At 37.0% G+C, this 27986-nt stretch overlaps 1 protein-coding gene across 2 annotated transcripts in view; it reads right to left on the bottom strand.

Annotated features, from left to right (window-relative positions):
• GNAL (G protein subunit alpha L) overlaps positions 1-27986 on the bottom strand; it is a 182928-nt gene that overhangs the window by 54353 nt on the left and 100589 nt on the right. For both annotated transcript variants that reach the window (XM_088172972.1, XM_014870848.2), the window contains exon 5: positions 4282-4379. In XM_088172972.1, the coding sequence (XP_088029098.1) occupies positions 4282-4379 (98 nt within the window). The remainder of the gene's footprint in view (positions 1-4281; positions 4380-27986) is intronic.

Below are 27986 nucleotides of genomic sequence, written 5' to 3' on the forward strand. Positions count from 1 at the left end.
GTAAAACCCTTTCCAGCTAGAGCCACTCATGAACACACATGCTATTTCCATGTGAACACAGTGAGACAAAATTCCATTCTGGAACATTCTAACAAACCTGAAAGGAGTTGTTTTTTTATTTCTAACAACAACAGCTGGAGTTTGCGCTGTGTGTGACCTAAATATAGAATTGAATGTTTTGCTTCTGTCTTTTTTCTCCCCTTCCCAAAGTGCCTAGTTCTGCTGGTCTATTATTATGCTCTAATACTACCACCTTTCCCTGGCAAAGTCTGAGCACTGCAAGCATCCCCACACCTTTTTTCTGATCACTGAAATTAATTTTAGCAAGTCACCTGACAGATGAGTAGCCAAAACTAATGCTTACCTTATGGAAGCAACAGATGAACATCACCAGACTGGGGATGCCTGATATCCCTCAAGCATGACTGATGTTCTGATTTGAAATTTTATACCTCTTCAATGCTACATATATTAATTGACTTAAATTTATGAAGTTTTTAAAGACATACTCAACTCACCAGCTTTTTTTTCTGAGTCATTTTTAATTGAAGGCCATCATACCTGAACCTTTATTTCTTTTGATCTGTTCTATATTTACAGAACTTTTCTTTGTGGTTCCCTTCCATGGATACAATAACATTTGGGTATTTGGTAACCAGTATGAAGAAACTGAAATATTAAAAATGGAGCTATATTCATCATATAGAAACTAACTTTTAGAAAACTGTCCTAGAATCACAGGAAAATTTTAATTTCTGCCTATTGTTTATATACTACACAGTTCAATGCCAAAACTGTTCTAAATCACAATCTGAAAGTCCCTCATAGACCTAGAATTTGCTGAATTTAAATTATGTAAATATAGACAAAAAGCACAGTTTGAATAGGGTTCAAATATGTTAAAGTTAGATGGGAGATTTATAATCATTAAGCAGAACAAGCCTGCTGAAATCTGTCTAAGTCAAATGGGGACACAACTAAATAAAATCAACTTTTCAAAGTATGTATCAATTTTTGAGATTAAACTTGAAATTTAACTTGTAAGAAATATTAAATCAGAAGAGAGGGAAAACAATAACCTGTCAGTTTTATGATATTAATCTTGAAGAACTATATGAAGGTCATTAAGGAAAGGAGATAGTTGATGGCCATGCAATAATACCCCCTCCAAGAGTTAAATAAATGTCTTTGCAGCTGGTGATAAGAACAATCCTGATCTTTGCTGGTCTCTGGCTTGGTCACAGAATCGTATTTTTTACAAATATCACATGCTGCATCAACATGATGTGTGCACTAAATCTATTCCTTTACAATGAAAGAAGTGCAGATATGTGAAGACTCATGTAAGAATATTAAAATGATTAAATGGATGAGAATGAGGGAAAAGCAGGACCCTATTCTCATTCCCGTGAAGGAACTGATAATTTGAAAGGGCATTTAGGATCAGTGAAAATCAACTTTCCAGCATAAAGTAAATAAAACATTTGCCTCTGTGTCCTTCTACTACCTCTGATTCCAGCAAAATACTTCTCCCACAGCAATAAAGAAAATTAGGTTAAGTTTTAAAAATACAGAAACCCCGCACTGTAGCCAAATTAAACTATTCCAAAATACACTGTATTTGTAACTCATTTAAATAACAGTCAGCAAGTTTGGCCGCTGACATTATAATTTGCTAATAATGCTTTTCAGTATTTTTAAGCCAGCCACCCAACTTGTAGTCCAATGATATTTATAACACATGCTGGGATTTTTTAGGTTTGGCTTTGTGTTTTTTAGCTGAGAAGTGGTGACCTACTGATAATGTTCTTCCTCCACTACCAAGCAAAATACTAGGATTTAGCTGATGGCATGGGATGCTTTCTCCTAAAGCCAGTGTAATGGAAACACTGCGAGTATTTCAAAATCCCACAGTAAGCATGTGTATCAGCATCACAGTCCTTCCTTCTTCCCTTTCACCACTTAAAGATGATCATGGACAGCTTCTGAAAGAAATGCCACCAGCTCTTGCTGAGCCAGAAAACAGCACCCTCACGCCTAGTATGTTTTAAGTGCACGAAAGAACTGGTGGGTGGGTGTCAGAACTATTCCAACCTCTGCTCACAGGTTATCACTTACGAGGAGGATGTGACCCCACTACCCTGACAAACATCCATCCAATGCTAGCACAGAAATGTTCTTCTGGGTAGAGGGGCAGGTAAAAACTGGGTGCATTTTTAGCACCTTTCTGTCAAGATTATACTTCAGTGTTTTAAATCATCAATACCTGTGAGAAAAAGGCTTTTTGAACAGATCAGTGATCCAGCTGTACCTGAGTTTCAAGTTTCTGCTCTAAGACTGAAAGTTGTAAGCAAGGATAAGTCACTCAGCTGTTACATTTTCCAGTAGATCATGACATGGAAAGCACAGACACACTCAAGGAATATTTAAGTATCAAATGATACTTCATAAAGGGTCTTGAAAGTGAAGAATTATGCAAATGTACTCACTACTACAACAAATAATCTTAGAATAAAGGAAAAGCAAGCCAGGCAGAAGATATGGAGGGAAGAAACATAGAAAAAAACCCTATTAAACTTCCTTTAACCATTTACAGAAAAAAATGTAGTAGTTTTATGTTCCAAGACAGTGAACTTAATTTTAGATTCAATTTTTTTTCCTCATTTGTGTTTTGGTTTAGGACACAACATGGGACCTAACATTCTTCCTGTCAGAGCCCATAGATAGGCATCATTTTTTTAAAGGGAAAACACACTGCCATTATATGGTATAACATATATTTGGTGTATTCCTGGTTTTGTCTGGCCCTTTCAGCACCATTTTTCAAAGTAGGATTGTGAGACACATCGACTCTTACTGATCACTGAAGTAGGGTTCACATTCACGTATTTTCAGAATGTACTGTTATTCTATTTTCTTGGTCTGATGCTTTATTTGAGTGAGTGAATAGATATGATAAACAGTCAGTCTGCACTTTTCAGCAAGCACAGCTCAGATCTGTACTATGGTGGTGGCGGTGAGTGAGGGCAGAGAGGAAACCCACTGATTACAATCTAGGACAGCTGTCTAAGTCTCTCTGTGTACAACCACTGCTTTAATTTCCAGCTAGTCTGGACTGTAGCAAATGCCCAGGTTTTGGTAAATGCACTGAGGTCAAATCAGTTCCTTCATACATGTATCTAATTTTCCCTCACTTCCATGTGCTGATGAATCATTTTCTCCCAAAAATGGTCTGGAAAGAGGGAAAATAAACTATGACACCAAAATTCCCCACTGTGGTAGAAGTGCGATAAGTCCTTTAGTGACACGGACCTATTCCTCTGCTTTAGGCTCAGCACCAAGAACAAAGAGGAGAGAAAAGCAAAACACTGAGTGCAAGAACAGACTTGTGGCATTGCTGCTGACCATACTGCCAATTAGACAAATCATAACACAGTGGAGCATGTTCTCTGAAAACCCTAAATCACATAGCAACTGTATGAGTATATACTTTCGCAAGAGCAGTTCACATGAAATGTGTATTTTTGATGGAAATCGAATTCAGGCCTTTGTTACTATTGAGGACAGCTGAGTTTGTAGCACTTGCAGTGTCAACAGACTATTTTCGGATTATTAGGTTTTCATCACTGTATGTATTTATTTATTTATGTATGTGTTTATGATTTGCACCTTCACAGTCTACTTCTCAGAACATTTTGGAGCAGACTGGACCTGTTTACAGATTTTGACTGTGTTAGGTACATGTGTACCACTTCACTTTGAAGGATAGAATACCAAATACACTGCTGTCTTTAATTAAATACTGCTTATAATTTTTTCCACCTAGAAAATATATTAGTAATGCAGGTATGCATCTGGTTATGTAAATGTCTCAGAAGTTTTAATGGAATGCTAAAAGAAAGAGCAATTTCAGCATTGTCTGGGTTTCAGAATTTTAAACAAAGGATTCTCCTTAGATTGACTCAACATTTTTCCAACTTAATAGTTTCAATTGAAATGATTTTATGTAAATCAATTTTGAGTGGAATAAAGATACTTAAAGTTATTTGATTTTTCATACTTTTCTTTATAAGATGTGAAATATTTGAGGCAGACTATTTAGTTGTATAATAATGGTAAACTGTGATACTAAATTAATTTTGCTATATATGCTCCACCTATACAGAGAATGAAAACATTAATTCCTACATTGCAAAGATTCTCAATCTCACTGATATATTTTCTAACTTGTTATAGACGACCACATTCTTGGCTATAAATGTCATAAAAAGAAATACTTACTACTGTGCACAGTCAATCAGCTGATATTCGTTTGACCTCTCAAAGCACGCCTTTACACCTTCATCATCCCAGAGCTTTTTTGCATGTTCAAAGAACTCCTGAAAATTGGAAATGAAATAAATCAGAGAACATTGCTCAATTTTTTCAATCCCCAATCTGTGCTGTTCCTTCCCCCAACCTTCATGTTTTATGCTTTGCAAAATTATAGATTATACACTTACAGAAGAAAAGCTATAAGCATTTATTAGCAAAATGGCAAGAAAATATACAAAACATATGGCTGCTGAGAGTTTCCAGCACATGATATATAATGAAGACTGTCTTCAAAATTCATGCTAGTCCATATATAAAATTTACTATAAGTACAAAAGTTACCTAGAAGCATGTTCACTTCATTTTTAACTGAATTTATGCTTCTGTCATGGAAAAGGCATTAAAGTGTTGCAAAAAGTCACTCAGCTTATAAACATTAGCCTTCCAGAGAAAGAACCAGCCTGTAACTTTAAAAAGGTTGCGCAATTTTTCCTGAAAAACACAACTTTCTGCTACTTGGTATTTTCTCATGCAATATAATAACTTGATTGCAAGACTTTCAGAGTCTTTGCTCAACACTGCATCCTCTGAACAGCTGCCTGGCACAACGTGCTTTTCCTAGCAGTTATCCCAGACTACCCAATACAGAAATATCTGTCAGCAAGCTTAATTCAGAATTATTTGAAAGAGGAACCAAAGCTGTCCTTGGTGCCAGTGAAGCCACAGCCACACACATACAGAGAGGTAGGTCCAACCTTGCCTTAGTTTCTCCAGCCTCAGCTCTAGAGACTCAAGGATCCAGCTTGTTTTAAAGCTGGGAGTCCATTTAATGTTCTATCATTACTGGTAAGTGACACTGTAACAGAGCTTTTCCAGCTACATCGTTCTAAATTCAAATGAAGGATGTTTAGATGAATTAGTATTTCCTTTATTATATAGTTCTTTCCTCCCTTGAACAAAATTGTTAAAGCAATACGTCAACTCAAACACAGAAGTTGTTTTCTTAACACCTCAACACTGCTAATAAATCACTGGAGTCCTTTGGTTAGTCACAAATTTGTGAAACCTAACAAACTGCTTTTCCACAGTTCAATTTGGCTCTGTGTAAAATGGATGTAATACCATTATTTACTTCATGCTTCTGTCAAAATTTTGCATAAACATCGGAATTCTGAAACTTTTCTGAAATTGCTTGCCAGTCTCTCCCCACATCTCTTCAGGATTTAAAACCTTTTGACTTTTTTTTTTTTTAATCAACTATACCATGCACAATGTAGAGAGAGAGAAAATTCCATTCTTTAAGAAGTTTTGAAAATGTTAGAGAAAAGAAGATATTAAAGTAGGCATGAGAAACCTTTGCAGAAAGTCTTGGATGAAGAGAGGAAGCAACACTATATATTGGCAGCTGCTTATACTGCCCTTGAAATTTATTTCTTCACTTGGTGAGGACATGTTTATTTAGTCTTTGTTATTTTAATTACTTATGCAATGATTGTTCTAAATACTGCAGATCCACCTTTTGAAGTGATGCTACAGCTATTATAAAGCCTGATCCTACAGCAGAAAAAAAGCAGAAACAAGCTCAACAAAGGACAAGATATCAAACTAAAGTATAAGCAGAAAGCTGACACACATAACAGAGAGCACGACTACAAGAAAAAGAAAGAACTGGAAAAGTCAAAATGATAAATACCAGAAACCATGGAACATTCCTTAAATATGAAGCTTATGCTTGATTGATACTTGGGGCATCAGGTGAATGCCTCTCACTTGCTGGCCTCTTTGGCCAAAGAAAAGCACTGCCTTCTCAGTGGATGGAGTGAACTGTGGGTAAGTGCCAGGTCCTGAGGCAGAGGAGCCAGCTCTCCATCCCCCCTCATGGGAGCAGTGTTCTCATCCTTTCCTCCCACAGGCACTCATTGCTGCAGGTGTGGGGTCTGAGCACAGTGTGGATGCCTTCCCCTTCTCCCCATCTGGGGGTGGGAATTCCCACCCACCCCAAAAGCCATCTCTAAGGAGAACAAACATGTAAAAAACAGTCCCACTCAGCCCCACATAGCCTACAAGAAGGGGAAGGGATGAGGAAGAGGTCAGAGTAAAGGTATCCTTTTCTGAAGGGTGGGATGGATTGAGAGATCAGTTGAAAATGTAAATAACAAAGTAAATAAGCAAACAAATAAATAAATAAAGTTGCACAGCTACAGTAGTTCTTCACTTCTGCTTTTACATCCTCTGTACGAGCTTTATTTACTCTTTAAAATCTCTTCTGAAAAAGAGGCAATCATTTCAGCTCAGCTTCTTGAGACCCTACAAATACATTGTAAATATAGGGTTTCTGTATCATACGCTTCAAATATTTCCACCTGACCATTATGTCTCAAAGCAGTCTATTTAAAATGACTTCCAGACTTCTAGTCCTAAGCAAATCATATAAAACAGAGCAAATATGCTTCCCTCATTAGAATGTACCGATCTACTGCAGAGGAGTACACTTGATTGCAAATTGCCTCCCACACAGCCAGCTACTCGATCCTTCCTTCCCAGGTGACTAAAGCCTTCCAGAAAAATCCTGTTTCATTTCAAGGTGCCAACTACCATGATCCAACTTTTCACACTTGTTTTTAACCCTTCTCTCATCTGCTGTAAGTTCCTCAGTATTTTTTCTGCTCATTTACATTAGGCACCCCACTGCAAGCACAGAGGAGTATTCAGCACATGGCGAACATTTATGGTTGCCAGCCCCCTCTCCATCACAGAACAACATCCAGACAATGGTTACCACATCAGCTTCAACCCCTGCAATCAAGACATTTTTGCCTCACCAGCCTTCCAAAAATCACTCCCCTCCCCTCAATCCTTACAACTCATTCCTATGAATCCCAATGCTTGTCACTTCTTCCTCCTTCCTCCTACCAGATTGTGACCACCTCAATGGCAAGCAGGCTCTGGTGTGGGCTTTGGGCTCTGCCTGCCCTGCAGCACCTGCTCTGGGGCTGCAGTATTCTTGGGGTGGCAGCCACAGTTGGAAATTCATCTCATGGGGAAAAGCCAAGATAATTCAAAGAACTGAGAATTCAGCTTTGCTCCAGCTGGTAAGGGAAAATGGTCTAAAACATTTAAAAATGTTACCTCAGGTCAGGAAAATACAACTAAGGCTTTTAAGAGTAAGCTGTGACCATAGTAGCTTAGTTGGAGTTGGTCCAACTAAGACTTTCTTAAAGGTGTGACTCCTGAAAAGTGGCTTTTCAGCTCTTAGAAGTCACAAGCCAGGCCCTTAAAAAACCTCAACTGGGACAGATGAAAACAGGGACATGGTGAATCACTCTGGTAATCTGATGCACTGTGTTTGCATGCAGTTGACTTCTACCAGATCAAAGTCACCAAAATCTACTAAAAATATTTAGCATACTGAAGAGAACCAGGAAATAATGTACTGTGCCTGAAAGCAGAAAACCACCTACATCATGACCAAACAGAACAGTTGCTTCAACCAAACTCTTCCTTAGGGACGAAGACAGCTATTAATATACATATAAAATAAAACAATCAATATATTTTTAACGTAGTATTTTAATTGGAGCATTAAAGAAGTAAATTATAATGCTTTAGATCTCATAAGTTACAGGTGCTATGAATTGCAGGTAGGTTTTCCATTGCACACATTAATTTGCACCATTTATCTAAGAATTTATAGTGATCACTAGACCCTACAAAACCTTGATGTGATATTTGAATGTCATCAAAATGAAGAAGTTACACACAACATCTCAAATATTTATTAATATAAAACCATGTGGAAATTTTCCACTCTTCTGAGACAATCCAAAACCTCAGCCCTGCATTTCTGAACCTCCTTCTCACTAGCAGATACATTTTGCTATAAATAATCACATATCCTCCAAAAATCAGGAAGAGCCAAGAGCAGGTTATGATTACTTTTTTGTTTTCAGAAGAAAATAAGCTCAGATGTACATAAATGTAAAAACACCCTGAGCTGAAATCACTCATCTAAACAATAGGCTATTTTTACTGTGTTTTGAAAGGTCTCAAAAAATATTTTTACTCACTTAATTCAGGGAAAAATTTCCTGATTCAATGTATTCCCGTACATAGCATTCCAAGAAAACAATACAGGTAACAAATGCAGTGTACTACAGCTAAGCTTCAGGGCACTGTTTTTCAACTTTGTTTTACTAGAAGTTACAGCCTGATCTAGAAATTCAATTTCTCTTATTTTGGAAATAAACTTATTTATTGGTAGGTTACCTTAGAAACCTCCTCCCCCTTATAACTCCTACAAAAAAATTTCAAGTAGCTAAGAAATGGACTTACTTCACTTTTTAGATACCTAAATTTGGAATAAATACTAGTGATGATTAAACAATTTCATATCTTCATGAACAGATCTTTATGTATTTTGGAAAAAAGAACTTTACAAACCACAAAAGTTCATGTTAGGTCAGGAATACAATTTTTATTCTACTAAGATTCTTTCTGCCTTCCTTCTGGATGAAGCATACATTTAATAGCTATCCTGATGTCACCTTTCAGTCTCCCAGAAAGTGGAACGTGGCTCCATCCAGAGCCATGTTTTCTACTTCGGTTAATATATTGTAAACATGGAAACAACTGCTTAGATCAATGTGAAGTCAATCTCACTCAAGCCAAAATTTATGCTCTTATTCTCCTAAGATTCAGGACTGCAAGGACTGTAAGACCATTTCTCATCTAAAACACAGATTAGACCTGTCTGATTACCTGACAACCACTTAAAGAAGTGGCAAATGTTACACATTTTCATAGTTCTGCCACTGTGGGTGTGAAATGAAGTCATCACTTCTATTCTGAATTTCAGTTACTACTTCTCTCAAGTACTTAACCAAACAAAAAGTAAATCACATAATGCATAAAAAATTCCCACCCAACACCTCCCCAGCTCCCAATGACAACTGCAGTGCAAGATGATCCAGAGAATGAATTCACACAGGAAGGGAGCTATGTGCCTCCCTACCGAGCAGGGTACTTGCATCTCCCAATGCATAGTGCAGGGGTTATGTGTATATATATACACACATAAGGCAGTCCCAGTCTCCCATCCATGGAACTATGGAAGCATTTTGTGGAATAAAAGAGTGACAACTGGTGGGGAACATGGTAATACCATAAGGATGAAACTCAGTGGAGTCAAATGAAGGGTGTATAGGCAAAGTACCTGCAGGTTTTCTAAATGTGGCACATTTGATTCTGCAATTCAAACAATATCCTTTGAAGCACCCTTTTCTGTACCAAATATGAGGTCAAAACTGAACTGGATCCATCAGCCTGCAGCCCAAGTCACAGAGCATGACAGCAACAGCAAACAGCTGTGCTGTTACAGCAGAGGACAGACAGCCATATGGTGTGGGAGAAGTGGCTGAGAGGAAGAACTCTAACCTAGCACTTTCATCTCTTCCCACAGAGCTCTGAGGAAGCCTTTTTCCATGTGGTGCCCAGGGGATGATCAGAGTGACTGCACCGTGGGTGATGGGAAGCTCAGCTGAGCTCCCCTTCATGTTCCAGAAACCTTCACAGCTCCTGGGGCTGTCTGCTGCCACCCTGGCAGACGCCACAAATCTGACCAGTGTATCAATATTCTGTTAGGTTTTGCACTGTAAACCTTGTAACAGAAGAGTGGCAATTTAAAAAAGTTTGAGCCAAGTTAACACCTGGAAGTTAACATTATGAAGCAAAAACTTTTGTGGATCCTGGGCTCTCTTGCGAGCCTCTATAGTCTCTGCTCACTGTAGACAGTCTCCATTTAGAGAGCCCGACTTTCACCTTGAATCCTAACCCAGTGTTTAACTGAGGTGGTTGTAAACCGATGTTCCAAGAAACCTGCAAGAATCAGTGAGTGACAATCTGCCCCAGCGACTCCAATTATCACTGGTTTGCTTGTACCAAGTGTAGCAACTAATTTTCTATTAAAATTGCTCTTCATCCTCAAATATCTACTGAGTGCAAATGCAAGCTGTGTCAACAAAAAAAAATTTAAATGGATTTAATGATTGGGTGAACTACAAGGTAAAGCACCCAAGAGAGAAGGAAGCCTGCTCAGTTACCTCTTCCACAAACAAGTACAGCCTCTTGATAATCAGCCTCTTGTTTACGAGTTGAAAGTGTCCCTTATGGCTCAGTCAGCTCTCCTTAATCCTTTATGAAATGTTCTCCCTAACAAGGGAGCTGTTTTGCTGTAGGTATACAAAATGCAGCTGCTCAAACTCCTAATGCCCGCAATGAAGACAGGCAAGCAGTTACAGTTTAAAAACAAAAGCAGAATACAGAATACATGACTTGAATTTCCTCAACAGCAGCTTGTCAAAACCTCCATTAGCACCAAAGCAATAGCACAATAAACACTGCAACCATGTAGGGAGGGGTGGCCAACCGGCACACAAGGACCATGCTCAACAGTAGGGTTCAGATGTTTCTAAAGAACACACACTTACAGTAGATTAATTATACAGAAACCTTTAGGAAAAAGTACAACCTCCACCCCCTGCAAAGTATTTTCTGTTGTAATTTGTGGGTGTGCAATAATCAATGCAATTACTCTGCTAGTTAGTGACTCATTCTGATAGGCACAGCAGCAGTTTGGCCTCTAACCCTCCTCCAAAACCTAACTTCAGATCTGTCTAAGAGAATTACAGGATAATACATCCAGGTCTACCTTCTATTTATTTTCACTGGAATTATTTTGCCTTTTTTTAGGGCCAGATGCAACAGTCTTTTCAAGCATGATCAGTCTGCACTAAGCATAACCTCAGTTCATTAGAGCTGAACATAGGAGGATGGCAAATACTGCCTTCACAGAACACAACCTATGTTGGGGCATGTTATATTCCAAGGAAAAAAAACAGTGTATTAACTTGTAGGAGAATCTTACCTGACTTGCAAGTATAAGGGAAGAAGCTGAGGTGACAAACAGCACTTATAAATGTATAAAAGCACATAGCTACCACATGCCACCGTGTAACACCATTAGACAAAATGTATCAATTGTGGATCTTGCTGACAGTGTTCAAAAACCATGCAACCAGCACAGATATATTCTATATCCCTTTCTTGAAATATTTCTGTGACTTCACTTTTAAGCTCTTACTCTACACTAAATTTCCAAGAAGTGTGTGCAGTTGAGAGATCAGCCTGATCGCCCTAGCAGTTCTATTTCTGCCTGCTGGATACATGTTCCATCTGCCATCTTATTTTATAGAAATCAACAAGTTCAACTTTCATAGATCACAAAACTCATTTGCAAAGCCTGAGAAATACATTAATATATGCTTCAAACTTGTATGTGTCAAACACTAAAAAAAAGGTCTGAAAGGTCTTTAGATCATACTAGCAAAATAACAACATGATTTTGTGCTTTCGTAATATTTTGAGGCCAGCATTGTGGTTTGGATAGGCTTTGCAAATAAGAATACAGTATAAGTCAAAGAACAGTTCCATGTTTTTCCTTCACTACCTGTTAAATGGTGGAGCTTTGTTTCTGAGCTAGACAACAAAGCTTTTATCATATGAAAACCAAAAACCTCTGATTCAGTCTTCTAGTTTCCATTTTAACTGTGTTCTTCAAGTTTCAGTCTGTTCAAATCCTTGAACGTTGCTGCCTACCTGCTATTTTAAGGGGCCACCAAGCTCTCAACTAAGAAAGGGAGAGATAATTTAAGCAAATTGCTTAGTGTATACAGTGCCTAAAAATGTGTTGAGGATGGAAAGCTCACACACATTCTTTTCCTTGAAATTATGCTGTTTTCAGAGAGTCCGTACCTCTCCCTGAATGTACATAAAAGCTCTTCATTAAAAAAAACAAAAAAAACCCTCTCAAAATATTTGTGAAAGTAATTAAAGATGCATTACACAATCCTACAACATTGCTGCCCTTTGTATTTATGAAGCACTTGTGAAAAGAAAAATGTAGGTACTGTTGTAATTCCTTCAAGGAGAATTTTTTTTGTGGACAACAGATGATGACAAAGCATGAAATTAAACTGCAAGTGCCGAACAAGATGCAAAAAGGATGAAAAATATGTAATGACTTGACAAAAAATTGGGATTTATCCCTGTTATCAAAATGCTGCTTACACAGTTGTCTTTCTAGAGCACTGAACCTTGAAACTGGAAAAATTACTGAAAAACACATAATCTGTATGTCACCTGTACTGGGAGATGTTTGCTTGCTGTTTATGTATTGAAAGCAATAACAGCACCATGAAAATGTACAGATTCTGTATGCCAAAATCTGTTTCTCAAACTGACTAGGTAAGACTGAACAGAACAGAGTCTGTGTGGAATAAAGGATGGCTAATCAGCCCTCAGCACTTCTGTTACTGCTTCTGGTTCTGCAGTCATTGACCTCCTGGGCCTTTGCAATGAACACCATATTCAATTTTAAGCCTATATAACATCCAGTCAGTGAGTATGTACAAATCACTCTACAATCCTTCACGAAGAGACTGTTACGGAATTGAGAAGCGCTGCTGTTAGACATTTATTATAAAGTGGTAAAATTGAGGCATTTCATGGCAGGAAATACCAAGATTTTTATTTTCAAAACAATGGCCAACAACAAGAACTTACATGCTGTAACATGGCAGAATTGGATCAGAATCGTCCCTGATTATAAATCTCAACTAGCATTGTATTAGATCACAATCTGTATTGGCTGTATAGTAAGGCAATCTTCTATTCCATGCCACAATATATTTGGGCACAAATCAGTACAAAAAAATGAAGATCCTCCAGTGGATTGTTAATTCGCCGAGTAGTGAAAAATCATGAAGTTAATTCTCACCTGCTGCTTTGAAGAGATAAATCTAAATGTGCACTTTGTCACCTTTTGACACTGAGAACCTCACCCCCTATTCAAGTTCCTTTCAGCTCTTCTTACAAGTCTGCCTCTGCTGTCATTACTGAGAGGGTGAGGACTCCCCCAAAGAAGTCAAACCAGTGGAGTACAAGGCTGAGGGGAGGCAGCTCTTCCTTGTCCCCAGGCAGCTCTCCTGCCCTGCCCCTAGGGAACCCCTGCTGCTTCTGTAAATACAATTTCAGAGTGAAGACAAGTGTCCAGCGAGCTGTACAAACACAGGACTGCAGCCTGTAATTCTTCCAGTACGAAAAGTTTCTACTACTCCCAGCTTCACCGGTTTTCCTTAAACCATTTTTGAAGGTCATACATCAAGGAACTATTTCATGCTCTAATATGCACTTTATTATTTGTAAGTGATTTCCTACCAGACAAGTGGTTTGCAAGGACAGAGGATTCTCATTTCCTTTTATAGATTTGATTCGGAAATAAATACTGGCAACATCATGTGACAAACGGGCAACATCCACAACTTGAGCAACTCTCGTAATTGTATCAGAAAGTAATGGAGAAACCAGTCTGCTGCTGCCAAATCTATTTAGCCTCCTACTCCTCTGCCCAAGTTTTATCTAAATTCTTCAGTATTATTTCTCTTCTCTTGACACTTCTTCCTGTCCTTATCCACGTGCAAAAAACCTTCAGCAAAAGCAAAAAAAAGCAAAAAAGCTTCAGCATACTAACTTACTCATTCGTAAATATTTATAATAGTAGGAAAAGGCAATACCAGTCTTTATTATATCTCTGTGGCTAAATTAAATTGAGTTTCAGGAAATTTTTTCTTCGAATTAACAACCACAAGTATAGATATGTGTATACAAGTAAAGATTTCCTATGAAAAGCAAAAACTTTTTTGTCTTTTCTATCTGATAGCTGTTGCCTTTTAGAACTCTTCTGGGAAATGACTGGATACAACTGCATGAACTAGTACTTTTGACTACCTGAAAGTAATATATTTTAAAGGAACCCCATAGTTTGAAGATGTGTTTACAATATGTATGGATGCAGAATTACTCTATCTTATTTTTCAGTAAGATTAAGGTATCTTAATAAAGCTCTGAGAAGTAATATAAGTAAATGCAAGTAAAACTTAGCTGCAACTTATATAATTTCAACATTCTTCTAATGCCAGTTCCCACAAATCTAGAGCCCCAGAAATCAACCTTTTCAGGCTAATGTAGAAGAAATTTAGCTAGCAACTTCAGAAAAGTAAAATTTTTAATTCCTACTATTTGGTTCTCAACTCCCATTCTGAAGAGTACCTAATTTTCAAGAACTATAATAAAAACATCCTATTATGTATAACATGGAAAGAATGTATATACAGTAACAAATGAAATTGTAGAGGCATTAGAAGAGAAGCATTTTCTGTTAGCCCATAAATATTTTTACCACAACAGAAATCCATAGGAATAAAAATCTGTGTCTTTACGAATACAGATGACTAGAGACAATGGACAGTTTGTGGATGGGAAATTCTGTTGGAATTCAGAGCTGAAAGTTACTAAGCGGGCCCAGCTGTTTGGCATGTAGATGTTTCCAGGGTACCTGAAAAAATACTTTATAGAGCTTAGGATAGTTTCTTCCCCTTTTCCCCAGTCTTTTATTTACTATTTGCTGCAGGATTATTTCTCGCTTCAAATGCAATCTAACATGAAAGCTGCTGATCAATATTGTAAACAGATGATTAGTGTCTTGTGATTGCCAAAGAACTGTTAATGAATCTCAACAAATGATGCTGAAGCAGGGACATGAGGTAAAATAATTGAATTGAGGGAGATAATAAAACTAGGCAATTCCTTCAGTTTAAAAGGCAAACATTGCCAGAGCTCCTTAAACAGAAAGAAATTATTTACACTTGTCTCAGAAATGGTAGGAAATCCATTACTTCGGATTAATTAAAATCAAACTGCCACCAACTGCAGCACTGCCTACCTAAAGTAAAACACAGACCTTGTGAGTTTGAGGTCATTGATACTGGACCCTTCCAACCTGCAACGACTGAGGTGAGACTCCAAGGAGCCTCCCTGCACCTTCTCTCCCTTCTCTTTCCTTCAGGTACTACTTGGCTGTAGAGCCTGCCAGAGCCACCACGGGGCCATCAGCAACCTCCCTGCAAGACGAGTGGTTGCACACGAACAAAAAGGACCTGCTGGATGTTGCAGCTGGTGAACAAATCTAATTCAGCTGAATCTGGAGAGAAAACCTGACAGGTACAAGCCAGTTGTGAGAGAGGCCTTAAAACAGTGTGAAGACAAGTCAGACAAGGACTTTTGTTGCCTTCTGTTACAAAACCCAACCAACCGACTTCAGAATGAAACAGAAATAAATAACGTCTTCCAGCAGCAACCACTCTGAATTTCTATGGAAATTCCATTCCACAGACATTCAGTCTTTTCCAACCTCTTCTTCTTGTGAATGACTGAAAGAGATGGCTGGGCAACAAAAGCATACAATTTCTTCCCAACACTTTAAATATCTCCTTGAAGACTGCCAGGAACAGGTGCATTGTAGACTATGGCCTTTAAGCAACCAAAAATTTTTGAGAACTGAAGGTAGCTAAATCATGAGTAGTTACTTCTAATTAAACAAACTTCTCTTCCTCTCTAGCTGCCCACTGATCCATTGTTTATTAATCCATAGCTTTTTCAATTTTTTAACTTGAAATACACTAGTGAGGGAAAGAGCATTCTTCATTAATTCCATCAAAAACTTTTTTGGCAGTTAAACCAGAAAATGTATGTAAACACCAGAAGTGAAATTCTTGATCAGTTGTAGCAAGTCCAAATCTTAACATGGAGAAATAATCCAATATCTACATTTAAAGCAAACAATAAATATTTAAATATACAATGGAAAAGCTTTTTATTTCCAGGGAAAAAAAAGGCATTGACTTGGAGAACTCAGGACTCTAAACAGTACTTCGATCTGTCACACTTGGTGTATGGCACATTTGATTAAACATAAATGACTTCTTCATATGGAGCTGTTTCTGTTTTCAAGCTGTGGCTTTCTTATCTACCTTTTAAAGATTGAGGTTTATTTTTAATGCAATATAATTTAATTAAACATTTGATATATATTTTAAGCTATTTATACAGATAAGTTCATGACAGTTCATAAGTTCATTGTGTAAGAGGAGGAAATACGTGTAAGAACTTTGCTTTTCAGGATTTGCCTTTTACAGGACCATACTTTGAAATTGTATTTATGCTGCAATGAAAAAGGCAACTAAATAATAAAACCTTTTGCCTATTATACTTTCGTTAGTGTAATAATTTTTCACAAAGATTTCTTTAGAGGAAACTATAATAAAATGTGGATAAAGAGCAGAGTGATCTTCACAGGAGAATAATGATCCACAAACCAAAGTTTTGGACTTTTCTGTTCAAAACTAAGTGACGTTCATATCCCCTATATAAGCTATAGTTTTTTGTTGCTCAGAATCATTATAAAAATATAAATTAATCGTCTAACACATTCATTGACTTTTAGAAATCATATTGAAACCTGACAATAAAAAAGTATTTCAACTAACTGGCTCTTCAATGCACTCTATTTGTACAGTGTATTTTATTTCTACTTCTAAATGTTTCCTCACACAGCTGAGTATTTGTCTGTCTTTGGGTGCCAGATGTTTCCTGCACAAAATGACTGCACTGAGCACACGGGGGTTGCAGCAAATCTCAGGGAGGCTGGAGGACATTTTGCTTTTGCACTCCCAGGCACTGGGTGCAATGGGACTCTGATGTTAATTTGAACCTTCAAAGTACATGAACTCCTGTGCAAGGCTCCATTAGCATCTTCAGACATCCCAGATGGTGCAAGGCTTTAACCTGTTGTTTGCTGCTGTTGAGCAGGCCGGCAGCAACACAGCCTGAGCAGGCTGCTGCTCCCTTGAACAATTATTAAAAATGTAGAGAAAATGCTGGCTTCCTAAAACAGCATTTTAGTACCACAGCAGTTCCACTTCTTTTGACGCTGACTGCTGTGGACAACTACAAATACCTTTTTTCTACATATTTAGTAGAAACAAGATGGCAAACACACTACCCTGGCTGATTAACAATAGCTACAGAATCCATAGAGCTGCATCACACATGAAGATGATACGTAGGTCTGCAAGCAAACCTTAAAATAGCATAAATAAACATAGTTCAATTGTCAGTAATTGATCCATGATCATCTTGTTTATGATACACTTTTAAATTACAAGTCAATGCTAATAGCCCCTTGATGCACAATTATTATCTGGTTCATTACTACTTACACTTCTAATGGTACGAGCTGCTAAACTGCAAGATATTTATTATCAAGAGAATACTGAAAAGTCATATTCTCTTTAGAAGAAGCAAGCAATAAGATAAACATATCTGCTTCTACTGAAGTAAACTGGCTAGCAGGACTCAAGGGACATTTCAGATTTTTGGTAAAGCAACAGGAAGCCAGGATATTGTATTTGCCATGTTTCAATTATATAAATTATGAAGATTAATTCTAACGCAGATGCCAAAGATCAGACAGCTAGCTGAACAGAGTTAATATATTTCACTAAATATCTTAAGTGGTTCCTGTTACTCCAGGTAAGCTGAAATAAACATTTCCAAAAGGAAAATGGCATTAAGTTCCTAAAAATACGGTAGAAAGCAATTTGCAACAGGACAACAAAGTTATGATGGAATATCATTAAATAAAATAGGCATCTTTGCTAGGTAACAGCCACAGAAAGAGAGTTGATACATATTAAAAAAACACCACAAGAATTTTTATAGCAAAGTTGTAAACAGGTCTGTTTGGTTTTCTTTTTTTTTTTTGCTTAGAGACAGATATGAATTGTATATCACAAAGCTTTGCTAGATTAATGACACCTGATCAGTGTGTGAGGATTTCAAACCTGTGAATAGCAGCAGTGTAAGAGCAAAAATCTAATGTAAATGCAAATATTTCACAGGAGTGAGCTTCTGATAGCTTAACTACATCATTCAAAACGCATGATTACAATGGTGGAAAAAATCCTTAGGTCAGAATACCTACTCAACCTTGATAGATCAATGCAGATACACTGCATTCCTATGCTGTATGAATTTAGAAGATGTAATTTAATTGGCATTACATTTTTAGATATTATGCTCCCTCTGACTAGAACAAAATGGTTATTAAACCTTTTGGTGAAATTATGACATTTATGAAGTTCACTCATCAGTTCAACATCTTGCAATTTAAATTTTATATTTACACATTGTTTTTATATATTAACACATTAAAAAATTGATCTTTTTAAAATTTCAGTTCTCAAAATAAATCTCCTTGCAAACATAATCCAAACATAACAGCTACCAGTTTTTAAATGTTATTGACCTGTGCATCTGTTTGCTAGTTTAACCAATAAATTCTAATGGCAACTTATAGAACATTCAAAATATTCTTCTGAATATATAAAATTATTCTCCATTAGTGCAGTATAAATCTGGTACACTGCAAAATGCAGTCAATCCTCTGACTCTGAAATTTTCTGTTTGCAGATTTACAACCACATCAGCAACTGTTCACATATAGCAACTAACACTTACCTGCTCATAATGAAGATTTCCAAGAACAAAGTTGGAAAACCAGATTATCTAACATACCTCCCAGAAAACAGCTGCTGTGTGGCCATATAATTAGATTATAAGTCATAAACCAGATGTAAGATTATATGTCATGCACCACAGATGTAGACACATCCATCTTTGAGTTCTTTAGTTAAAGCATTAAGTCAACAAATAAAGTGCTTAAATCCGAAAGTATTTCCCTCATCAGTCATATTTTGCTACTCATCTCAGACATTAAGAAAAATCAGAAATAAAACATATTGTAAAATAAAGTTAGCATGATTAGCACATCTATTTGCATATTCAGCATCCAAACTGCTCTTCCCCATCCAGAGCATTTCGTGTCAGCACCAACAACTTAAAAAGTCTCTTCAAGGAAAAGCATGCACTTTATTTGTGGGTGCATTGACTTTTCTCTAATGGCTTGTAAGACCAAGCAGTCACCTGTAGTCTAACTCAGGGCTCCCATGCTGACATGCCAAACCACTGAGATGCTGGAGCCAGAGGACGACAGAGGCCATTTCTGGCTTTCCCCAGGGGCAATCACCCACCCTCCTCATGGAGCAGCTTCCTGAAAATGGTCATTCTCTCTCTCTTTCCACAGGCCACTGCCCAGGAAAGGCAGTGCCCTGCACAGACACCCTTCCTGCCTCAGTCTTGGGGTGAGAGCTCAGCTGGACCAATGTGAGGACAGAGATGGAGACACCACTGGAATGGGGTGTCCAAGCTTTCCCTGGGCACTGACAGCTGCACATGCACAGACTACGCTTCAATTGACTTGGAGTTAAAACTTCTAACAGAGATAAATCAAACATATCACTAAATAACAGGATAAGACATCCCATTCTCTTTGACTTTACAAAACCAGTCAGAATTCTTATGACATATGAAAAAATATCTATTTTTACTAAGTTATTTAAGTTCTACACTGATATCCCATGGAAAACAAGTATTTTCCATATCTCTTTCTACATATAAACAGTAAAGAAAACTCATGTGCTCTTCCAAAATTACTCAAGCACAGGTCAAAATGTACTTCAACTGCAACTGAAGCATGTTAAAGCTCTATACTGAATCATTACACTCACTTTTCAGATGGTTATGTTTATCTGGGATTATATATCTTGCTTACACCACTTGGCACTTGGAGAGCCAGGGCAAGCATATGAGAGTCCAAGGAAATAAATACCTTTCATGCATTTGCTTTTTCTCCAAGAGTTTAATTTTCTCTTTAGAGACTTTTGTTTAAAAATTATTTTTTAAAAAATGAACTATCAGTCTTACCCAGATCACTGTAGAATTATAAAAAGAGGGAAAAACCACTGTATTACTATCCATTTTATTAACTATTCTATGCTAGCTGAAAACTATCAAATATTCTATCAAGGCAATCACTTCCAGTGTACCATCTTACTTTTCTGTAGAGTCTGGACCATGCAGTATATGAATTTGCTATGATTTTTTAAGAAATGGGGGATTTTTGTAACAATCCTATTTCATTATTTAACATAAATAATACTGTAATAAGCCAATCATGCTAGCAGAAGTATAGCACACCACTGGAAATACCTGTTCTTGGAGGTGATTTGGATTGAGCAACTGGGTAATGCTTTGGACAGTAATTATTCAAGTCCCTGTTGGCACATTCAACATAAGAAGGTCAAGTATATGGCTAGATGTTGTGTTATTTTTTGCAATTTAGTAACAGTGCAAATATGAACTGAGACTATTTCTCCCGTACAAACATAAAAAAGCAATCACAGCCATATCAGCAATGAAAAAAATATGAAGTACACTATGATCGTTGCTTTGCCTGCAAATTTCCATGCAATAATCTTAAAAAACTGCCTAAGAAAGCTTCACATGTAGCAATAATGGTTTTTGGAGATGATCTGGAAAACAAGTTCTGCTTATGAAACTTTTTTTTTGTATTAAACTTTATATATTTGAGTCAGATTCCCCAAACCACTGAAAATATGGGACAGAGATTAATGAAAGGGAATAAAAGTACTTAAGACTGTGGTGTTCTAGGACCACCAAAGATAAATCAGCTTTTCTAACCCAAACATCCCGGGGAGCGGATGGGGCCTAACTGGGGATTTTGCCTGACAGAAGGGGTAAAAGCTGCAAAGAGAAGTTTCTCACTGGCTTCTTAAGGACAAGGTAGGTAGCATAGATGACAAAGAGAAAGAGCAAACAAGGAAAGTGCTGGGGGGAGTGATTCTTTCCTTTCTAGAGGGTAAGCCACCAACAGGGACAGCAGAAGGAGAAGCAACAAGCTTAAAAGCATCTGCCTTCAGCTGAGCAAATCCTCCAGAACAAGTAAGAACACACGATGGGAACGTGCTTACTGCAATGACTGTTTTGGTCCAGGTCTGTTTCATTCTATGGTAAAAGCACAGGTTGTGGGGAAAAATCTTCTTAAATCTACATATGCACCCTCTTCAAGAAATTGCCTAAAGAACATGGCTGTACTTCAGTTAATATCAGATGCAACATTCCCACCTTCAGAGAAACAGACATTTTTGAAACACTACTCAAAAATGTGCTTAGGTTCCACACTCAAGTGGCATTGAAGTTTTGAATCAGTGGCATATTTCAACCTCCAGAATATTTAATTTCTCTCCTACTTGTAAAGCTCCTGTGATATGGCTGAGATCAAGCCAAAGACTAGATCCTTTGTACCAGAAAAGAGACTCTGACCTTCCAGTCAAAGTATAGGGGGGAAAAATATATTTTGGAGGTTATAGATATATATAGATTGGAGGTTATTTTTTATTTGCAATTGGTAATCTATTCCACTATACAGCTGGGAGGAGAAGGAGAAGGGAGAGTTTGGAGAGAAATAAAGCATTCCAAATACTATGAACACGAGAAAAATAATAAAATAAATATTTCTAATAGGAAATTAGGCATTCTTAAGACAAACTTTCAAAACTTGAAGGAAAAAAAGTCAGTTTTAATGACTAATTTCTTCACTTGACAAGAATTCACAACCATCACAGCTAACCCTCTGGCAATTACAAAAATGCCCTGACTGATGCTGTCTTGTGACTTTGACTGTATTTTGAAAAAACCCAAAACCATAAAAGAGTGGTTTTTAATTACTTTTCTCTCTCAGTCTAAAACTTTTACTTTCTTAATTTGATTTCTGATATCCTAAAGATCTCTTGATCAACAAAGAATTTTAATGTGGAAAGCATTTCACTTGAGCCACATCAGTGTGTGTAACTCACTTAAAATCTGCAGCAGACATTGTGATTATTTTAAAGGAGAGGGGAAAAAATATGTAAATTTGGTTATGATGGTCTATCTTCAGATTTTAACAATGTAAAGTATCGAGGAGAAAACAAACGAACAGCAAGAGACAAGAAAAAGCATCTCAGAATATCTAAGGAGTGAATGTAGTCACTGATAATTTGTTTTCCTTTTTCTTCACAATTTCCAGTTGGGCAGCCAATTACTGTAGTAGAAAATGTCATAACTGTTTCCTTGCCAACAAAAAATGAGAAAATTTGCAGTAGTTAAAAAAGAGAAAATTAAAAAAAATGTAGACATTCTGTGATTTCCAACATTTATCATGTAAGTGAATCTCTGTTCTGTAAATCAGCCTCAGCACCTATCCTAAGCACCACCCTCATAGTAACTATGGGAAAAGTACTAACAGGACCCATTCCTCCTCTGGAAATAGTATGGCATGTAAGAGGAAGAACGGTGTTTGATCTGAGATTTAGCACTAGAGTACCTCTCTTTCCAGTTCTTCTATGGTAAAGTAGCAGAAAAGAAGTGTTATTAAGGAAAGCACTCTAGCTGGGAGGGACTAAAAGATTCACATTCATTTCTGCCTATGACTCGTAACAGTGGTCTCTGCAAAAAACCCCAACAAACTCAAACATCTGTACCTATAGTGGTCTGCTCTCCCTGTGCTGTGGGTTTTTAAAAGAAGCTTTATTTCACCTTAGCTCACATATTTTAATGTATGGCCATTTTGTCAATTGGCCTTTAAGGTATTTTTGACTTTCTAACTTGTATCATCATTAGTCAAATTCAAAAATGATCCTTGATTTTGTAACAATAGAGATAACACAGTATGACTTTACACAATAGTCTGTGTTACTAATACTAAAAGCCAAAATGTACCTATTAAGTTTTCTTTCTACTGCCAAATTTTATCTCACTCCTGATATACTAATTGAAAAATATTCCTTAATTATTTAACATTGAACTATTTTCCCTTTTGACTTGCCATTTCAAAAGTTAGAATTATTCAATACAAAATAAATTGAAATTCAGCTGTAGCCAAAAGTGACATTTTTCTCAATTTAGTAACACCACTGCATGAGAAGAATGTAAGCAATATCTTCATTTCTATATATGCTTGCATAAAGTCAAGGCAAACATTTTGTAAAACTTTCACAGAATACTCAACCCAGTAATTTCTAATCATCCTAAATGAATAGCAAAAATGCACTCAATGGAATGTACACATGCTTACACAAGTAAATTATTATGAATGCTATCAGTAAGAATGATAATTTGCAAATGATTAAACTGCAAAGATAAATAGAAGGTCGATTTTTATGACTTGATTCTGGCTTTGCCTAAAAGGATTGATGAGAAGCTGGTACAATTGTCAAATAAAGTAATGAATCTCCATTTTAGGCATATATTTATTTCAACAAAATTCCTAAGAGATACTCCGTTTATAAGAATTAATATTTTCTACGGTCAAGGAATTTTGAAACTATTCTTTATATGAACATAACTTATTTATTTTTATTCAGTTTCTCATACAAGACTCGAGACTTTATTTATGTGGTAGTTTTATTTAAGGCTATGTTTTTCTTGAGATTCAGAAACAGGAATGCTCTTACATTTTTTCACATTATCCTCCCAGCATACCCTCGATCCAACACTCATCCTGAAAAATGTGATAGCTTCATCCTGAAAAATGTACCATGACTATGCTACATCCCTGCACAGAGGTTCTTTTGCTCTTTTAATTTCCTAATTTCTCTGTAAGAATGAAGTCGAGAACAGGGTCACTTTTCACCCCGCCCTTTACAAGTTGTTACAGTACTTAATAGAGTAATAGTTGAGACTATGGAATCACGTATGGAAGCATGCAGCACGTAAATGATTACAAATCAGCACAACACATCAGCATCCAGCCATGCAGCACAGCAGCCAAGACCCCACCCTTTTCCAGCCAAGGGCCCTGCTGTGCCGGCTGTGGTTCTGGGAGGAAACTAGCTGAGGGTGAAAGTGTTTTCTAGCAAGCGAAAGGGACAAAGAGCGCGATAGCTGACCTTGTTATTTCCTGGTTACTGCTCTTTGTGCTGAGGAAATAGGCATTTTAGCAACATCAGCTCAAGCGAGCCAAGACTGTCTCCTTCTTAATGGGTTAAGATAACTTTTCCTTATACAGTGACCTTTGTTTTCTGTTTGGACAGTAAAATGACAGCACCATCAACTGCTGCTGTGTTTGTTCACTTTTCCAGCAGCAAAGTTGTTTAAGAAACATGAGCTTAAAAATCCAGTATGTATGTCTTAACATAAATTAGTTAAGCCTTTACTTAATATCTAAACCAAAGACAATTCCTGCAAATTCAGTGAGTTGGTGGTCCTGTCAGTCCTCTGGGAAAAGAGATATCTCACTCTGTCCTCTGACTGAGAACCAGGCAGATCAGAAATCTGAATTTCCCAGATAGTGCTCCGACTGTCTGCCTTGGAAGCTCTCCCTGGCTGCACGTTTAGCAGACAGTTTTGTTAGGAAACACTTTTCCAAGTTTTCTTGGATTCTTAAAAACTTTTAGTTTCAATGAGTCAGCATTTCCAGACGAAAGGCTGCTGTACTGAAAAATTAATGAGCAGCTGTATTTATAATAACATCTGAGATGATATTTATCAATTTTGTAGTTCTCACTGAACAGTGAACAGAACTGTAAATTAGCTCCTAACTTGACCACTAGATAATGCTCTCGTCCCCTCCAAATGCACTTAGGACTTAAACCAGTAAATTATAAAGAACTTCAAAATTTTACTGAATCAAATAAACCGTTCTTTCAAGAATGTGTATTCTTATGATGTTGATGTATTTGTGCCAATATGGAAAAGGGGAGAACTACAACTCAGTATCAAATCAGTAGCTTCCTCATGGCTGCAAAATAAGGAACCTCACAGAAGATACCCAGATACCCCACTGTGATAAACAATCAAGATATATTTAGAGTTACCAAACTGTACTCTTTCATTTTGTAATGTTTAAATACAGATAAACTGCAAGGCACTTAAATTATTAGAATGCTTCATTAGACGTATATATACTTCTTGTTGTTATTGTAAATCCAGATCCACAGAAGAATGCTTACTCATAGTTTTCTCACTTGTCAGTATAAAATGTTTATTTCGGATATGATTAGCAATATTTTCTGATTATGCCCAAAGGCCAGTGTAAATACTGAAGATTAAAGCCTGAACATAATTTTTAGTGGATTTCAAAATGTCATTTGTGGACTGTCAGAAGACCCACTGAGACTGTATTAAGGCATTTATCCTTCTGCTGCTTTGAAAATCCAGGCAAAAGCTCCTGTTTGCTGTGGACAGAGGGCAACGCACTGGCATTGTAAGTAGCAGGCAAGAATGGACAACTCCAAACTTGAAACAAACCCACCTTTCTACACCTACAGCTCCAGAAACCTACTTTTTGTGCCAGGACTAATTAAAGGATAAAAAAAGTGGTAATTTCAAAATACCACTTCAAAATTAGTGATGACTGGCACACAGATAACACATTTTTACAGTCCCATCCACACTGAATATAGAGTAATTACCTGGAAATTGGTCAGTGCTGTATGTGAAGAACACTAAGTCACCACAGTATTACTTTTCCATTATTACTAAGATGGACATGGATAAGCAGAATCCCTGGTAAGTTTTAACTGCATGCAATAATACATGCATTCTGATGTTACCATAGGAAACCAATTCCTTAAGCCACAGTAATCCTTTTAAACTAAGCTAAATCAGGTTATAGTAGCTAAGTGTAGCTTGTATCTCTGAAACATCTGTTCTCACTTTTAAATATATTTTTAAATTATATATTAAATCCATGTATTCAGAAACATGGACTACACTACTACAAAACCAAAATCTGTCCAACACACTTCTATGGAAAAAATCCTTCTAAGTAAAAATATTTATTCTTACCGTTTACTTAAGACGAAAGAAGAAAAAAATTAGTATTGTGTCAATGCACATAAAAACACTCTTGCACTTCCCCATATGACTGCCCTCTCAAGACAGCACAATGTTTCTTGAACAGCTAAATTTCTGAAAGCAAATGTAGGTATACAAATGTAGGCCACAGTTTCTTACAAAGGTTTCCTTACTACTAAAATAGCCTTATGCAGCAAAACTATGCCTAGGTTTCAAGTGTCCTTCTTCAACTGCAGTGGTACATTCTGTTTTTTATGAAGTATTCTCAGAGCATGCACTGTCTGCACAGCACAAGTGTGACACATAAGTCTAAGTGACATTCAAGTCTAAAAGGAACGCCCAGTAACCACACAGAAGATACCAGCTAACATGTATTACCTGGAACATGCTGTATTGAGAAAACAATGAAAAGTCATTTACAGAAGTATCATGGAAAAGTCGAGTAGTTCCCTCCTCCCACCCCAACACACACACATGCACACAAATGAAAGACTTGATTTATTTCACAAAGATTCAAGAATATTCCTAAAAACTCCTTCCAATCCAACTCTGTCCTGATGGATGTAGCATGATGGATGTAGAAAAAAGCACATATACTGTTTTGCTTTCATTGATCTAACTGGAGTTACCAAATTGAAGTAATTATTGTAATTCCTAATCTTACAATGCTTTCTTTAGATTCCTAACACAGATTCCCTTAATCAACATGAGCACATCACCTGATTTTCAAATGATCCCACAGAACACTTCACCACAATACTCCATGGATTTCTGTGGAAAAGGGATTTTTGAAGTAATACATGATTTTCCTAAGTTTTCAATTTCCAGGGAAATAAAACTTGCAAAAATGTATGCTGAAATGTTAATATTTTCTTTTTGCAAACTGTCACAGTTTAATTTTCCTGAGTCTTAGTTTCTGAAGTACCTTCATACTTGATCACACCACATCTGTACTTGACCAATAATGTTACAATAAACAGAATGCAAACTAAGAGATTTAAGTTACCATTTTAAAGAGAAAGAATACAAAGTTTTGCTCTATTTAATTAAACCTAAGTGCATTTAAAAAATTGAAAAAATGAAAGATTTAAATTGTGCTGGAACATTAAATAATCACTAAAAATTACTATACCCACGCAGACCACCAAAGCAAACTGGAAAGCTGGAGATTTACTCTTATTTGGCCAACAACTAAAATAAGATTATTTCAGGTGTAAACAAACAACTGAAATTATAATCTATTCATTTTCAAAGCCTAAAACAAATTGTTCTGGCCCAGGAGAAATGGAAAGCAGATAGAATTGCTAAATACACTTGACACCTGATCTGTAACAATTTCTAAGGAAGTCTACCTTCACTTGAGGGAAAAATGCACGAAGCAACCCTTCCAAACCAAGCACAGTGTGGTGCTTTTGAAGTCAAATGACAAAGCTGGCTAGCCAGCTCCTAGACCAATTCTGAGTACAGAGACTCTTTTTGCCTCACGCTGTGAATGCCAGTGGTGAACGCTTGAACCTGGAAGCAGCAGAAGCAGCTCTGTGTCCACGGGCCCCAGCAAAAGATCACAGACCTCCTGATGAGAAATGTTACCAAAATCTGTGCTCAAAACAGTGAGGTGGCTGCGCACTCCCAGTATTCATGACCACAACTCAATCTTGCATGATTCCTATTTGAAGACTTAATTAAAATATCTTTTGCCACAGCTGTAACCCTTTCAGTATGTACATGTCATGGACACGTGGACTCACAGTAAGTGTTGGGTTTTTTTTTAATAAGAAGGATGTAAGGAAGATCAGGGAAAAGAATATAAACTCAAAAAAACTGATGCAGTTTTCTACTGGCTGTGCCATTCCATGTGATTGTGTCTTTCAGAATAAACTTAAAATTTCTCATGATGTAATGGCTTTTGTAATAATTAATCTATTTAAATACTTTTGCATCTAAATGTTTGTTCCATCTCA

Source organism: Sturnus vulgaris, chromosome 1 (assembly GCF_052056855.1).
Source record: "Sturnus vulgaris isolate bStuVul1 chromosome 1, bStuVul1.hap1, whole genome shotgun sequence".
In the NCBI taxonomy this organism is placed as follows: Eukaryota; Metazoa; Chordata; class Aves; order Passeriformes; family Sturnidae; genus Sturnus; species Sturnus vulgaris.